Source organism: Siphateles boraxobius, unplaced genomic scaffold, assembly GCF_051911475.1.
Source record: "Siphateles boraxobius isolate OS27281-9 unplaced genomic scaffold, OSU_SipBor_1 130, whole genome shotgun sequence".
Lineage (NCBI taxonomy): Eukaryota > Metazoa > Chordata > Actinopteri > Cypriniformes > Leuciscidae > Siphateles > Siphateles boraxobius.
Window position 1 is genome coordinate 13318212 of NW_027508734.1, and position 14881 is coordinate 13333092.

General features: G+C 36.1%; 1 protein-coding gene across 2 annotated transcripts in view; it reads left to right on the forward strand.

The window, feature by feature from the left end:
- Positions 1 to 14881, forward strand: part of adamtsl3 (ADAMTS-like 3) — a 207245-nt gene that overhangs the window by 147175 nt on the left and 45189 nt on the right. Inside the window, exons 15-20 of one of the 2 annotated variants that reach the window (XM_077227978.1) lie at positions 3496 to 3580; positions 7898 to 8184; positions 8474 to 8603; positions 11857 to 12061; positions 13084 to 13266; positions 14244 to 14397. In XM_077227978.1, the coding sequence (XP_077084093.1) occupies positions 3496 to 3580; positions 7898 to 8184; positions 8474 to 8603; positions 11857 to 12061; positions 13084 to 13266; positions 14244 to 14397 (1044 nt within the window). The remainder of the gene's footprint in view (positions 1 to 3495; positions 3581 to 7897; positions 8185 to 8473; positions 8604 to 11856; positions 12062 to 13083; positions 13267 to 14243; positions 14398 to 14881) is intronic. The other variant, XM_077227980.1, reaches the window with a different exon arrangement.

Genomic DNA, 14881 nt, shown 5'->3' on the forward strand with positions numbered 1-14881 from the left:
CATATTTACTCCACCCCCCATAAATTACAATAACTCATGAACATTTGTCCTTATACTATTATTTTTAATCGTTGAACATTTTGTTTTTAGAAGTACAAATTACAAATCTTGACCTCTAGGAGCCACTAGCTGAAGGAAAAAAAGGCAACATCACCAAAGTCCATAGAGCTAATCTCCTGGGGACCATTTGTATCTGCAGCATGGCAAAAACGTACACACACTGAAAAGCAAAACAGGCCTTAAAATAATAAAATACAGTAAAAGTCATTTTGTGTTGTTACATTTCAGTAATTTTGCCAGTCAAAGTTGACAAGCTCTCTGATGAGAAACACTGAGGGGTTCAGACTGAGGCTTTTCTTTGGACCTTTCCAGATTTCCATCTAAACTGTGCCTTTGTTGTTTGGTGCCATCAGGGTTGATTCTCAGAATGAACCTGCAAGCACAAGGGGGGAAAAATAAATTATTTTTCATATTATTTGGTTGGCAGAATTTGCCCTAACTTTCAAACTTGATGTTGCGTGTACTTTGACGTTAATAAAATCACTACATCTGATTCTGAATGCACCTACAGGGATGGTATAATTACCTCATAACCCATTACATTCAAATCATTAAAGCTTAATACTTTTATAACACATTCCTGTGTAGCTTAAACAGAAGAGAAAAATGCACGAATGGTGAAACAATGAGTTTGATTTCCAGGGAATGGATAATATAAAAATGAATAAAATAACTTAAACTTAAATACAATGTAAGTTGCTTTGGATAAAAGTGTCTGCCAAATGTCTACAAAATGGACAGCTAATGCTGAAGAAGAGTCTGTTAGCTGTCATAACTGGATGATGATTCTGCACTTCATAGTCAGCATCCATGTTTTTGCTTAGAGAACAGCAGCCTTTTAGTGTTGTTATAGTTTACAGAAAAACTAACATGCAATAACAGAACTTATTACTAACAACAATGATATGAGGGGTGAAGACGAGGTAAGATATAAATCTGCATGGTGTTTATAGTTTTTAATAAATGAAGCAACATTTAAAATATTTGTCAGTATTTTAACGTCTCCTTAGACATTTTTTTTTTTCATTTTATTCTTAGACCATTTGCGCTATAAAATTATATATTTCTTGATTTTAATTTTTTTGTTCTTAAATATTCACACAAATAATACAAACACATTCATAGCCATAATCCATTCAGTAGTAATAGTAAAAAATCAGACATTGTGTCACTTTAAAAAATGCATTGTTCAAAACAAAAGGAATTACATTAACATTATTATTATTATTATTCTTTTTCTTTTTTCTACGCAACTGAGAACTCTGTGCTACTTCTGCTCAATAACATTTTCATCTTTGTCTCTCCGTGTGACCATGTCTTTTCTCACTTAAATGTTACGTCTTTTTGGCAGGACACACTTTTCATAAAGTCTTGTGTAATTAGTTTAAGTGATTTGTCTGAGTACATGAATAAAATTTACTTTTTTTTCATTCCAAGTCATGCCAAACATAGTCCCGTCTGCTCATGAATCAAACTCCCTTAGTCGAGACGGAAGACATTTGAGTTCAGGCACGATTTTGCCACATAACAGGAGGTGTTTGTCATCTCGACGTCTAACACTTTCCTCCTCACACGTGTTTTACATTTACAAGCTTTGCTTAAATCCTCCAAATTTTCATTGAAGGAATAATTCACCCAAAAGATAGTTCAACATCATGTCGTTTCAAATCTAAAGAGCAGTTTGAAGATTATTCAGAATTTTCCCTTTTGTGTTCCACTGAATTAATGATATGGAACAGGTCGGGAGTGACAGGAGAGTAAGTAGTGTTTTCTTTTTTTAATGAAGTACACTACTGTTCAAAAGTTTGGAGCCAGTTAGTTTTTGTTTTGTTTTTAATTAATGCTTTTATTCAACAAGGACACTTCAAATTGATCAAAAGTGACAGTAAAGATATTGATAATGTTACAAACAATTTATATTTCAAATAAATGCTGTTCTTTTTAACTTTGTTCCCCAAAATATGAAGCAGCACAACTGTTTTCAACATTGATAATAATAATAAATGTTTCTTGAGCATTAAATCAGCATATTAAAATTATTTCTGAAGGATCATATGACACTGAAGAGTGCTGACAATTTAGCTTTGGCATCACAGGAATACATTACATTTTAAAATATTTTAAAATAGAAAACCATTATTTTAAAATCTAATGCTATTTCACAATGTTATAATTTTACTGAATTTTGATTAAATAAATGTAGCCTTGATGAGCAGAATAGAATTCTTTCAAAAACATTGTAAAAAACACATCGTACCAACCCCAAACCTTTAAACGATAGTGTGTTCCTTTAAATGTAATATCAACTATGCAACAATGCCAAAATTCAAGAAACCTTAATCACAAACATCTGTATGCTTTTCCCCCCACCAATAATTCTCTTCATATCAATCAATTCCACACTTAACTAAAGCCTGACATGCTTGTAAAAACTCAGTGGGTTGAAATGACAGAGGCTCCATTGCCTGCTATTTCATCTAGACCTTCCCGCACGCCAGTTGTGAGGATGTCTGACATCAGAGAAACCCAGAAACCCCAAATGAAGAGCCAAACCCTGAGCCCTCGGCACGTTCTACTGCGAGACTTTACTGCTGAGCCACATTCACCAACAGCTGTGATAATCCAGTTCCAGATCAATAAATGGTTGCTTGCATAAATATTTGGTTGTCACATGGAGATTTATGTCTAGCTTTATTAGCAGTGTTTGGGTTGGGGGGGCTGGGGAGAAGCAGCCGGGGTCAGACTGGCTCTCTAACCTTCGGTAAGACACATGACCCAGTGATGATCCTACAGATGTTCATAGCAGGAAGGATTTCTGGTGAAATTTGAGGGTCCCTCAGCACTGATCTTGCACTGACTTGGCTTACTTTATCTTTTTTTCAACTTTTATCTGACACTTTCATCCAAAACAGTTTACAGAACACTTAATACTGGGACAATCCTCCTTGGAGTAACCTGAGGTAACCTTGCTCAAGAGTATATGATAGTTTGTGGATCACCACTTACAGGGTTTGAACCTACAACCTTTTGGTTACCAGCCCAGATCTTTGATATTTATTCTACACCACCCTCAACTAATCACCTCCGATTATTAGCCAAGCACCACTTTTTACAGTTATGAGCCTCAAAAATGTAAAATTTGAGCCTGAATTCAATGTTTGGCTGGTGTCATATTTTCTATGAAAAAGAGCAGCTTATGTAGTGTAATGGATGCTGGGGTGCTAGTGTTCCCATCAGACAACCAGCATGTTTTGCTGGTAACAAACATAAACCAGCTTAGACCAGTATGGACATTCATACTGTTATAAGCTGGTTATCTTATAAAGGTTACTTTTGCATTTTTCCTAAGACCAGACTTGGTAATTTCCATGTTTGTCAACAGATTATGGTTGATTCATATTTGTGTGTTTGTGTGTGTATTTGTGGCTTTCCCAGAGAACCAACCTGTTGAAGCCAAGCTGCCCTGGTTGAAACAGGCTCAAGAGCTGGAAGAAACCAAAGTAGCTTTGGAAGACCCAACGTGAGTTATTTTTATGATGTAATACTGTACATTAAATGGTCACTAACACTCTATTGCTTCCTTTCTCTAGGACTGGAGGATTCACAGTATATTTGCACTGGTTTGACAATATCAAAATAAGCAACTTGCACATTTCTTAATGTTTCTGTAAGAATCTTTCAATTTTTTCACTTCAATGAAAGGTTCGATTTTTGCAAATTGTTTGAATGAAAGATCAAAAGGATACATAATTCAGATTTATTTTTACAGTCATCTTTGAACACATTTAACAGGGGTGCCAGTAATTCTGACCACAACTGTATATATAGTATACTAGTATACTTTTAGTTCAGTTTAACACATTTTACCTTGTTTAAACCCATTCTGCATAATTCTGCAGATTTTTCCAGAAAATCAGTACAGAAAATGCGGAAAAAATCTGCAGATTCCGTCTGGGCCTAGCTACAAGTGTATGAATAAACATATAAATCAATCTTTTCTCTTTTATAACCAATAATCCACTATACCATAAATCCTTAGGTATCCCAAGACAGTCTCGCCACATTCTGTGCATTGCAACTCAATACAGTCATGTATTTTACTTTGATTTTATATTATTTTATTTTTACATTTCATATTACTCTGAAGTATTCTCGATCTGTAGAGATGAATCCTTTCACCTGTTACTCAGGATTTCTGGTGACCTCACGCTGTCAGTAAAAATGCATTTTACCAAGCTCAATTCAACCAGAACTGGACAAGAAGCAGGCTTCATTAGCTGGTTCTTCATCCGAATAAAACGGCCACTGAAACCCGAGTTGAGGGTGTCTGCGTTCTGACCTCTATGTGTCCAGTTTCCTTTCATTACTTAAACAAGGCCCCACGGGCCACTCTCGCCTCCTGTTGTGGTATTATTAGAGTTCCCCATCTCCGAAATCATACCCCTGTTAATAGTTGGCAGGGGAGCTTGATGGACCCCCCGCTACCCCCACTGTAAGCCGCAAACTGTGGGCTGCCAGCATCCAGACAGCCATCGCTCTCTGCGGTCTACCAAAGGCATTTATCACAGAGACTCATAAAACAAGAAGAATGAGGGGTGAAAGTGTTTAAAGGTTTACAGAAGAGCCATTGACAAACGCTTCAGTTCGGGGTGGGGGTGGGGGTCTACCGTTTGTCTGAAAACCCTTCTTGAATTACTCCCTTTAGAGGAGTATATCACACAGTGATAGCAGCACTTCTTTTGCGTTCTGCTCCATCACTCGTGTAACTAAATTTAGGGTGATCTAAGGTGGCATGCACCAGAGTTCAGTACTCGTCCCTATCTCAAAGTGACCCCAGTCCACTTTGCCGTGGAATTCCCGGCTGGGCGCTTGCCTCTGTGATTTAGGTGGTTGGATTTTATGGGTTGGATGTAGTTGAAGAGTCTCATACTACATCTAATCCCTGCTTAGATAAAAGTGGAAGAGACCCACTGAGGAAGGACAGTTGTCTTCCTGAACTCTAATCTTGAGATTAGAACCCTCCTGAGTGCTATTCACCCACATATGATCACATACTTCTTCCTAGGGAAAGAGGCCCTTGACATACTTTAATCACATGAATGGCTTGTAACTACTAAAGCTATCTAACTACTATCATGGTGGAGCAACATTGTAAGGGAATATTGCTGAGTATCTTAATAACACTTTTTGACATGCTAGCTACCTGAATAATACCTGATTAACATGAATAAGAATGCAAGAACTTTATTAAGAATGTAAAATTGAATAATTAAATTATATTCATTTATTTAATTTTAATTATTAATTAAATTACATTATTTATATTTATTTATTATAGTTATTCAATTTGAGCTGACTTTTTTTTAATATCTGAAATAAATAGTAATTTAAGATTTCAAATGAAGAGGTTGAGTGAATCCAACATAATATGAATAAGTTACATTTATAGACATTTCAATCCTAAACTTGTCCCCTTGGCTTTCACTCTATTCCCAGCATGCACTGGGACATAAATAATCAATATGTTGTTGTTGATTTTGTTGTGCCGTTTGGCATTCATTGGCATGCCTCATTCCGAGGGGCAGGATAAACGGTTGTCTTTCAGCGCTACAAACAACCAGAGCAACGAAGAAGGTGACGTAGTCAGAGTCAGAGCAAAGCCGTTCTTTGTTCTTGTTTCAAAGAAAAGTTTAACTTTAAATCCTCCAGAGTCCAGCCAAAGCCAAATCGAAAGACCGCTTTTCGTCAGTAGCAGCAGCCATTCTTTGTTTTCAAGTAGCCGTGAACTGTCGCAACTCTGTCGTCATTATGTTAAGCCCGCCCGCTGACTCTATACGCGATCTGATTGGCCTGACCAGTTTTTGGTTTTTCCAACTCGAAAGTCAACTGTAGTTGCTAGACTACACTTGCTGCAAAATAATTTTTGCTGCCGCTAGGGTGCGTCTAGATTTCTAGGCTATAAGGTTGTCCCTTTAGTTAAAATTATCAGTTAGTGGATAGTTACCCTTGTTGTGTTTAATGGACCAAGCATTTAGTATCAGTTATTTAAAATTTAGTTTTTCATTTTGAATGATTCACCTTGACTCATTCTAATTTATAAGCATTGTTTTTAATTACAGTATTTTTTTTTTTTTTACAGTGTATCAGGCAAGTTTGATTTAATGTGGCGTTTCATTCAAAATGTGTCTGAACACAATTCATAAAGTAACATGATTATGTGTTGCGTTTTCAGCATTGCCGCAAAGAAAGTTATGGCAGACATTTTAAAAGCAAAACCGAAAATGTACCAAATGTGCTGTATACACTTGTACACTTTATACAACGCTCATCACCCTGAAAAAACACAAGTCTGTTTTCTCAATCACATGAAGGGTTCTGACATCATAATATTCCCTGAATGACACCCCTACATTAGTCCAAACATGACATGTTAGGGCTTATGTGGAATTACAGATCTCATAAACTTTAATTCCTTAAGCCTGGAAAGTGTTTAGACAGTGGGCGGCGTGAGGTGTGCATTGACACCCACTCCAGGCGAGCACATTTCCACAATACTTAAATACTTTTACAGATACGTGCTGCACATTTGTCTTTTAGCTGCATTTAATGACAGCAGGAAGAAGTGTACACAAGGTACGAAAAGCATGAGTCTGTGAAGCATGTTCATCTTAGTCCTCGGGGTTAATGCAATGGTGGTAAAAAAACAAAAAAACATGTTATACTTGTATTCCTGAATCCAATTACGCACAGATCACGCGAGCTATGAATTTCAACAATATTTTCCAAATGGGTACTTTTCCACTCGCCAGAAATATGGAAAAATCATTCTGTGGTTCATTAGGAGACCCTGCCACATCTATTTTTATGATCACGTTTATTTTAAGTGTGGTTGACTCTTAAATATCAAAGTCTTTTGGTCCATGTTGACGCTATATTTATCAATATAACTTGGTATTATTTTGAAATCAATTTGGTTTTCATTGTTATTATAGCTATTATAGTACTGGGGTTTATTGTTATAGAAGGGATTAGAGTTTAACGGTCTTTACTTTTCCAACAAAGCAATCTGATAGAATGAGTGAAACATAGCTATCTTAAATAAATAAAAAAAATGTAAACAAAAATTTATATATATATATAATGTTTTTTTGCCGCAATTTAAGATAGTACTATTTATTAGATTAGAAAATATCTTTATTGTCATTATAAACATGTATAACGAAATTAGGAAGTATTTCCCTTAGTGCCGGATTATACAACAACACAAACAATGTTACATACAACACAAATATTAAACATATAATACAAAAATAATCAATTTGTAATCAGTTTTAAATATTGCACTAATAAGAAATATATTGCACTAAAACTGAAATTGCAAAATGAAGAATGAAAAAAAGAAAAATAGCACCCTGACACTTCATCATGTATGTACAGTTTGTAGCAGAGAGGGATCCATGCATATTAGAGTGCATAAAATTTATTATACTGTTGTCAGAAACATGTTACTGCATTTAAACATAACATTGACCAACGGTTTTGGAGATTTTAGTCTTTGACTGACTTGCAATGAAGGGTTTAATTTGATTCAGCCTGACTCGCCAAATTTGTTTGACTAATTTATTGAATAGGCCTTGCTTTACCAATCAAGTTTTTTTTGCAGTCAGTGAGGACAACACTAATTGTGCATTAATATCTGTGCATTATAATTGCACATCTATAAAACAGAATCATATTGTGTGTGTGTGTGTGTGTGTGTGTGTGTGTGTGTGTGTGTGTGTGTGTGTGTGTGTGTGTGTGTGTGTGTGTGTGTGTGTGTGTGTGTGTGTGTGTGTAGGTTCATCCCGGGTCCGTGGTCGGACTGCAGTGTGTCTTGTGGTCTGGGAGTTCAAAGACGTCAGGTGAAATGTAAAGTATTGCTGTCTTTCACTCAAGCTGAAGTTGAACTACCTGATGAAGAGTGTGACAAGGACAAGCCTCCCTTACAAAGGACCTGTGATTCAGGCTCCTGTTTAGCATCTCCAGACTCATGGCAACCCTTGAAACCCCAGCAGATCCCTGATCAGCAGGACTACGCTTGGGAATACATGGGCTTCACTCCCTGCTCTGCATCATGTGCTGTTGGTATGTCTCCATGAATCCCATTAGAGAAAATAACCTCTCTAATGTGTTTATTGTCCAAATAGCTTTTATGCACATAACAATTTCTTACTGCTAAAGAACTAATTTAGATTTTTACATGTCCAGCTTTCCAGATGAAATGAAATTGGCATGTAATCTAAAATTGCTAAGAGAGCAGATAGTGATCAGCCTGGGCTACAAAAAAAAAAACATATATATATATATATATATATATATAGATTTGAAATACTACCCTGCCAAAACCCTTGTTCATCACAGTGTTGTCTTGCAGGCAAACAGATGGCTGTTGTCAGGTGTGTGAGCACCTTGGAAAAGGAAATTGTTGATGACACACTCTGCAATGGCTCCAAAGTTCTGCCTTCCTTGCTTCGCATCTGTAACCCTCAACCATGTCCACCGAGGTACGGTCCAAAAAAAATCACTATGGAAAAATGTATTTGTTGCAAATTCTGATCCGTAGATGTGTCTTAGGTCTTTACTTCAGTTAAGTCTGTGGCATTATTTTTTTTATAACATTTTAAATTCATATTTTAAATCTCTTCACAAGACTGCCAGACATACGTCTGATGATTTAAAAAAAAGTAAGAGCACAACCCTCTTTAACAATAAGTATGTATATGCACAATAGAAATAGTGATGCTTGCCTTAGCAGAAGCCACTAATTAATTCTTTCCTTGACAAACACATTTGGAGTTGAAAGATGTTGTGTGCAAAACCAAGTGTGGAATAAAAAAACCTTATGATTCATACAGCTCCTTAACAAGGAGCTAAAATTTAACCTGCTGGCCTAGATTATGTTCAAAGATCAAATCAGATTGAATCTTGTTTATATATTGATATGTTTATATATTTATTTAACTTTATACCGTTGCACTAGCGCGCTGACTTTGTACGTTTGACTAAATTGTTTGATTGACTTTATTTCCTATTGTATGGCTTCTTATACTTTATACTAATACTTAGGTATTACTTGGGTATTATGGTTTTATACCAATTCCATATGATTATATAAATTATAGGAAACACTTCATTTTACAGTACGTTAACTTACGTGTACTTGCAGTGTACTTAACTCAGAAAGTACTGGGTAATATAAGGTAAGTACATGGGTTAAGGTTAGTTTTAGGGGTAGGTTCAGGGTTAGTACCTAGTTATTACCCAGTTATTGTAATTACTATAATAAGTACATAGTATGTACATGGGGAACAGGACTGTAAAATGAAGCGTTACCAAATTATAATGGCTATTATTGATCATTAAAATGGACATTTAACAAAAAGAGTCAGGGTTGTGTTTCATCTCATATTTTATTTTATTACATGCACATACGGTGAAGATAATCAGAGTATATATGAATATATTGCCTGAACCACATGTTAATAGGTTTCATACTTATGAAAACAACAAGAGACAGGGTGGTCTTTTATAAAATATTTCATTTTATTGTAAATATAAATAGGCCTACAGATAACCAGAGTAGCCAGAGCGAGCCGAGTGACGTTATAAAAAATGCTGCTGTACCATTTGCAGAATTATCGGACTTGGGTTCTCCCATCCCCTGGAGTTTGTACTCCTGAGTTGAGTACGCAACCAAGGACCAAGTCCGAACTTTGCCTACTTGGTATTAAGGTTGCACAACATATCGAAATTATCGAAATATCTCAAATGTATATAACGCAATATGCATATCGCAACGGCTTGCAATATCTGGGTTCATGAACAAAAGACAAAGAGAAAATCACTCACTGCTCTTGGTTGAATAACTTTTGTAGCTTTAATAAGAATCAGTATATATATTTAATTCATACAGTAACAAAATAAGCAGTGTTTTATTTTTACATTTGATTATTTAGTTTCTGTTGTTAAATAAACCTAATGTAGGATAACCTGAAACCCTAAACCCTGTGGTTTATACTGATGTTAAAAAAACACTTCTTATGCTAAAGTAAAGCACTGCTGTTCACTTTCAGAAGTTATAGGGATGTTTTCTTGTCACAAAAGGAAAGTGAAACACATATGTAGGTTATTTAATTTTAAAGATAATTAAGTTTATTTTACACACTTTAAAGAGCATATTGCAGGTAAAAAAAATCAAAATTAATATATAACCTTGTATGAAAATACCATATGAAAAGTTAATGCAGGTTTTAAAATGATTTAAAATGACATAAGGGCACCAATTTAGTAGATAAAGTGAGCGTTTCTTTGACTGATCGTAAAAACAGCTTTTTTTTTTCAACATCGCGTCATTTTACGTCACGAAAAGGAGCCTCAGCAGTGTGCACAGCAGTGCAGATTATGTTAGTATTCAGTAAGAGCGGTCGTGAGTCAGTGTTTTCGGTCGTTTTTGTATTTTAATTTATCATCGTCATGGTAAATTATTGTGTTTGTGGAGGTTGCAAAAACTCCGGCCTGTCAGGACATTGAGTCCACAGGTTTCCTAACGAACAGTGCTATCTTTCGTGCCTGTGTGCGGTTTGTGCAGCTGTAGAGACGGCATTTATCTTCCACATCGGCTTCGAAAAACGCGGTCGTGTGGGAGCGTTCACTTCAGAGCGGAGTGTTATCATCCCGGCTATATGATGGAGTTCAACATGGGATGTGATATGACATTTTCCACTAAGGCCCAGTATGCATCCACCTCCCTGCTGCACTGACTTTCCTCAGCTGTTAAAGGATTAGTTCACCTCAAAATGAAAATTTCCTAATAATTTATGCCATCCAAGATATCCATCTCTTTCCTTCCTCAGTGGAAGAGAAATTAAGTTTTTTGAGGAAAACATTTCTGGATTTTTCTTCGAATAATGGACTTCAATGACAACCAGTGTTTTGAATTCCAAATCAATGCAGTTTCAAAGGTCTTTGAAGTGCTTGAAATGGCTGTGCACGATCGCAGCTGAGGAGGAGAGTCTTATCTCGCGAAACGATTGGTCATTTAAAAAAATAAAAACATATATATATATATATATATATATATATATATATACTTTTTAACTACAATTGTTCGGATTGAGCTGATCTGCAACACGCAATATGCCTCTAACCTGCAATATGCCCTTTAAGCATTATCGCATACCGCATTTTTCTTCAATATCGTGCAGCCCTAACGTTAGCCTACTTGGTATTGAGAAATGCCTTTACATTTATTTCTGACGGCATTGTAGAATTAACTCCATTGACGTCCACTTTTCATGATCCAATTAGTTCCGAATGAAAAAAAAAATCAAATCTTAAATTGGTTAAATTTTAATTTGATGGTCCCCTTTAGAAATTCCGTTGACTATAAGGAGCATTGCACCACATGTCAGTTAACTCTCATTAGAGTATTAGTTGAGTATTAGTAGACTGTTAGGTTAGGGTTAGTAGAATAAGTTGACATGTAGTTGCAAAGTTACTTATAGTTAATAGAGTGTCTGTTGGAGGACAATCACAATAAAGAGTTAGCAGATATTAAGCAGACAGTTTACTAATGATCTAATGAGAGTTAGTTGGCATGTTTAGGTGCAATGTTACTTTGTCTAAAGGGACCATAAAAATAAAATGTTACCCTTAAATTCATTAAAATATCCTGTATTTCACATCAATGTAAAATGGTTTGTGAATGGATGTAGTGTGTAAGACTGTAGTTGCATGTAGTTTGTGTGTTTTCTTCAGATGGGAGGTGAGCGTGTGGAATCCGTGTTCTGTGTCATGTGGTGTGGGGTTACAGACGCGCCACGTGTCCTGCGTGAGGTCTGTGGCGGGAAACCGCACTGAACCAGCGTCCAACAAAGACTGTGTGGAGACAGGACCACCAGAACTGCAGGCCTGCAACCAGGTGGTGTGTCCACCGTCCTGGGAGGCTGAGGAGTGGCAACAGGTTAGTGACCCCTGTGTTTTTAGACTATTAATTACTAAAGACTGTCAGTTTAAATCTGATTTTTGTGTATATCCGTTTGGAATCTGATTATATTTAGCAAGTGTGAACGGCAAAAACTCACATATAATCTGATATTTCAAATTCGTTTCAATCTACATTCATGTATTTTAAAATCCTATTCAAATCTAATTGAAGTGTGTTTTAGTCCGACCATTCTGATTAGATTCTGCATTGCTTTATTGCTTATGTCACTTTCCTGCCATTGCAGAAACAATGTTGTGTTGTTGTCGGTGTGCAGATCACCCAGAAAATTATAATATGTAATATAATACATATCTGTAGTCCAGTGATGAAGTGTCTTTAAATTTTGAGACCGGCAGAGAAGGCAGCACGAAAAAAAAGCCATGCGTTCCAGCTTCCTGCGTTTCTGCCGCTGCTTCACTAGACGTTGTTGTCCAGTGTTGCGGCTACACATTATTGCCATTTTGTAAGACAACATTTCAAACCCCTCCATTTTATTTTTGGCGTATGCCCACCAACGCAATGTCATTGCATAAAAACACAGATCAGAGCAGCAGTTGCGATGCAGTGTGTACAGTCAGTCATTTAGATCAGATTCCAATCAGATACACAAATAATCGGATTTGGACTGAGAGTGTGAACGTAGTCTCCGTAGTATCTCAATGGTTTCTACTAGACATCAATGAGACTGAAAGGAGAGACTTTTGTCTAAATGTGTTTATTGGATTAAAATAGCAGAAAGTGCCAGAGACTTTGAATATTCACTTTGTTATTCTCATTGAGCATGTGTCTTTGAGGATATTTGATTATGGAGCATGATGTGAAATCCTTTTCATAGCTGACTTTCCATCTTTATTTGGCTTTTCTACTGTAAACATCAAGAGTTGTGATTTGTATTTGTTCACACACTGTGCTCTCTGTGGTTGTAGCATATGTGGGAAAGACTGATTTTGATTTGTTTGTTTGTGCTTTTGTTGCTTTTTGTTTCATCTCTTGGTCAGTGCTCTCATTCGTGTGGCAGAGGTACGCAGTGGCGTAAGGTTTACTGTAAACAGAGACTAGCTACTGGAAGCTACCTAAAGTTGAGAGACGAGGAGTGCGCTGGAACCAAACCCGACGTACACAGGACATGCAACAACCCTGATTGCCTGCTGCCTCGTCTGGAAGGCGGAGAGTGGTCCAAGGTGTGTTTCTGCATTTGTGTGTTTCTGACCAAGATTTTTGTTTTGTTTTAAGAAGCAAGAATGTATTCAATTTACAAAAAGTGATGGTAAATACATTTATAATGTCACAAAACATTTCTATTACAAATAAATGCTGTTGTGTGTGTAAGTGCTTTCTATTCATCAAAGAATCCTGAAAAACCAATCCTGAAAAAAATTTATTTCAGTGTCCAGAAAAATTAAGCAGCACATCTGTTTTAAACATTGATAATAATAAGAAAATTTTCTTGAGCACCAAATCAGCATATTAGTATGATTTCTGAAGGATCATGTGACACTGAAGACTAGAGTAATGATGCTGAAAATTAATTTATAATATAATAAAATGAAACACTGTTATTTTATATTATAATAATATATCACAATTTTACTGTATTTAATGTATTTTAATCAAATGTTTGGTGAGCTTAAAACTTCTTTCAAAAACATTTTAAAAAATCTTACCAAACCCAAACTTTTGAACGGTTCTATATTTAGCTTAATTTAAAACCAGTAGAAGAGTAAATGTTGTTCAAACCCTATCGTTTTTTTCTTCCGGGAAATGCAAAAGTAGGTAAAACATTTTTTAGATATTCAAAAATGGCAATTTTGAAAATGGTAAGGCCAGTTCACTTCAAGGATTACATCTATAATAATAACTAAAACGTTTTAACAATCATTCTAATTCTATGAGAATATGGAATTCCTCACCACAACTATAACGATAACGACACAGAGAAATTATATATTTGGAATCTCTTTTGGAATGATAAAAACAGCCACCAGAATTCATCCTGCTCGAGTACTGCATTTAAAGCAGTAGACATCATAACTGTGCGTGCTTATAATAAACATGCAGTTATTGTGCGTTGGTGTGGACGCTAATATATTTATTGTTGTAGTTACCTCTATAGTTATCATTCTCTACATCAGGACCATTTGTCCATGTATGTTTGCAGTGCTCTGTGACGTGTGGTAAAGGTGTCCAGCGGAGGGAACCTGTCTGTAGGAGACAAACAGCGTCCGGTCAGCTGGTCACTCTGGACAGGTCGTCCTGCAGTGACCTCGCTCTTCCTCCCCTGATCAGGAGCTGCCGTATGAGCCCCTGCAACAGTAAGATATTTTATATTCCAAACATCCTTTACCTACAGTTTACACGGTGTGGAACCCCATTACGCCTGAATGTTTTCTTGTAAATTTAGTGTACTGTAAAATTGCTGTTGTAATTTAACTTAGAACTGACCTCTATTTGATCTTGGTCTCACTATGGTCTCCATACATTCAGATACCAACACAAGGGAAATTTCATAAAAAGATTTTGGGACCCCCTGATGTTTTGAGCTGTAGGAACAACACAATCTTACTTGAGTCTCAAATTTCTCAAATAAATAGCAGGGATCAGTAGGTATCACTTAGCATGTTATCATTGTTCTCATGACACCCATGAACCAATGAACTCTCTATGCTCATATGTAATAACTATATGTGAACATATATTATGAACATGTGAAACTTCCAGAATGTCTTTGAGATGCTTTCTGATTATAACTTAATGCTAAGGTTCAGAAAAATCGATCTTGATAACGTTTATTTTTTA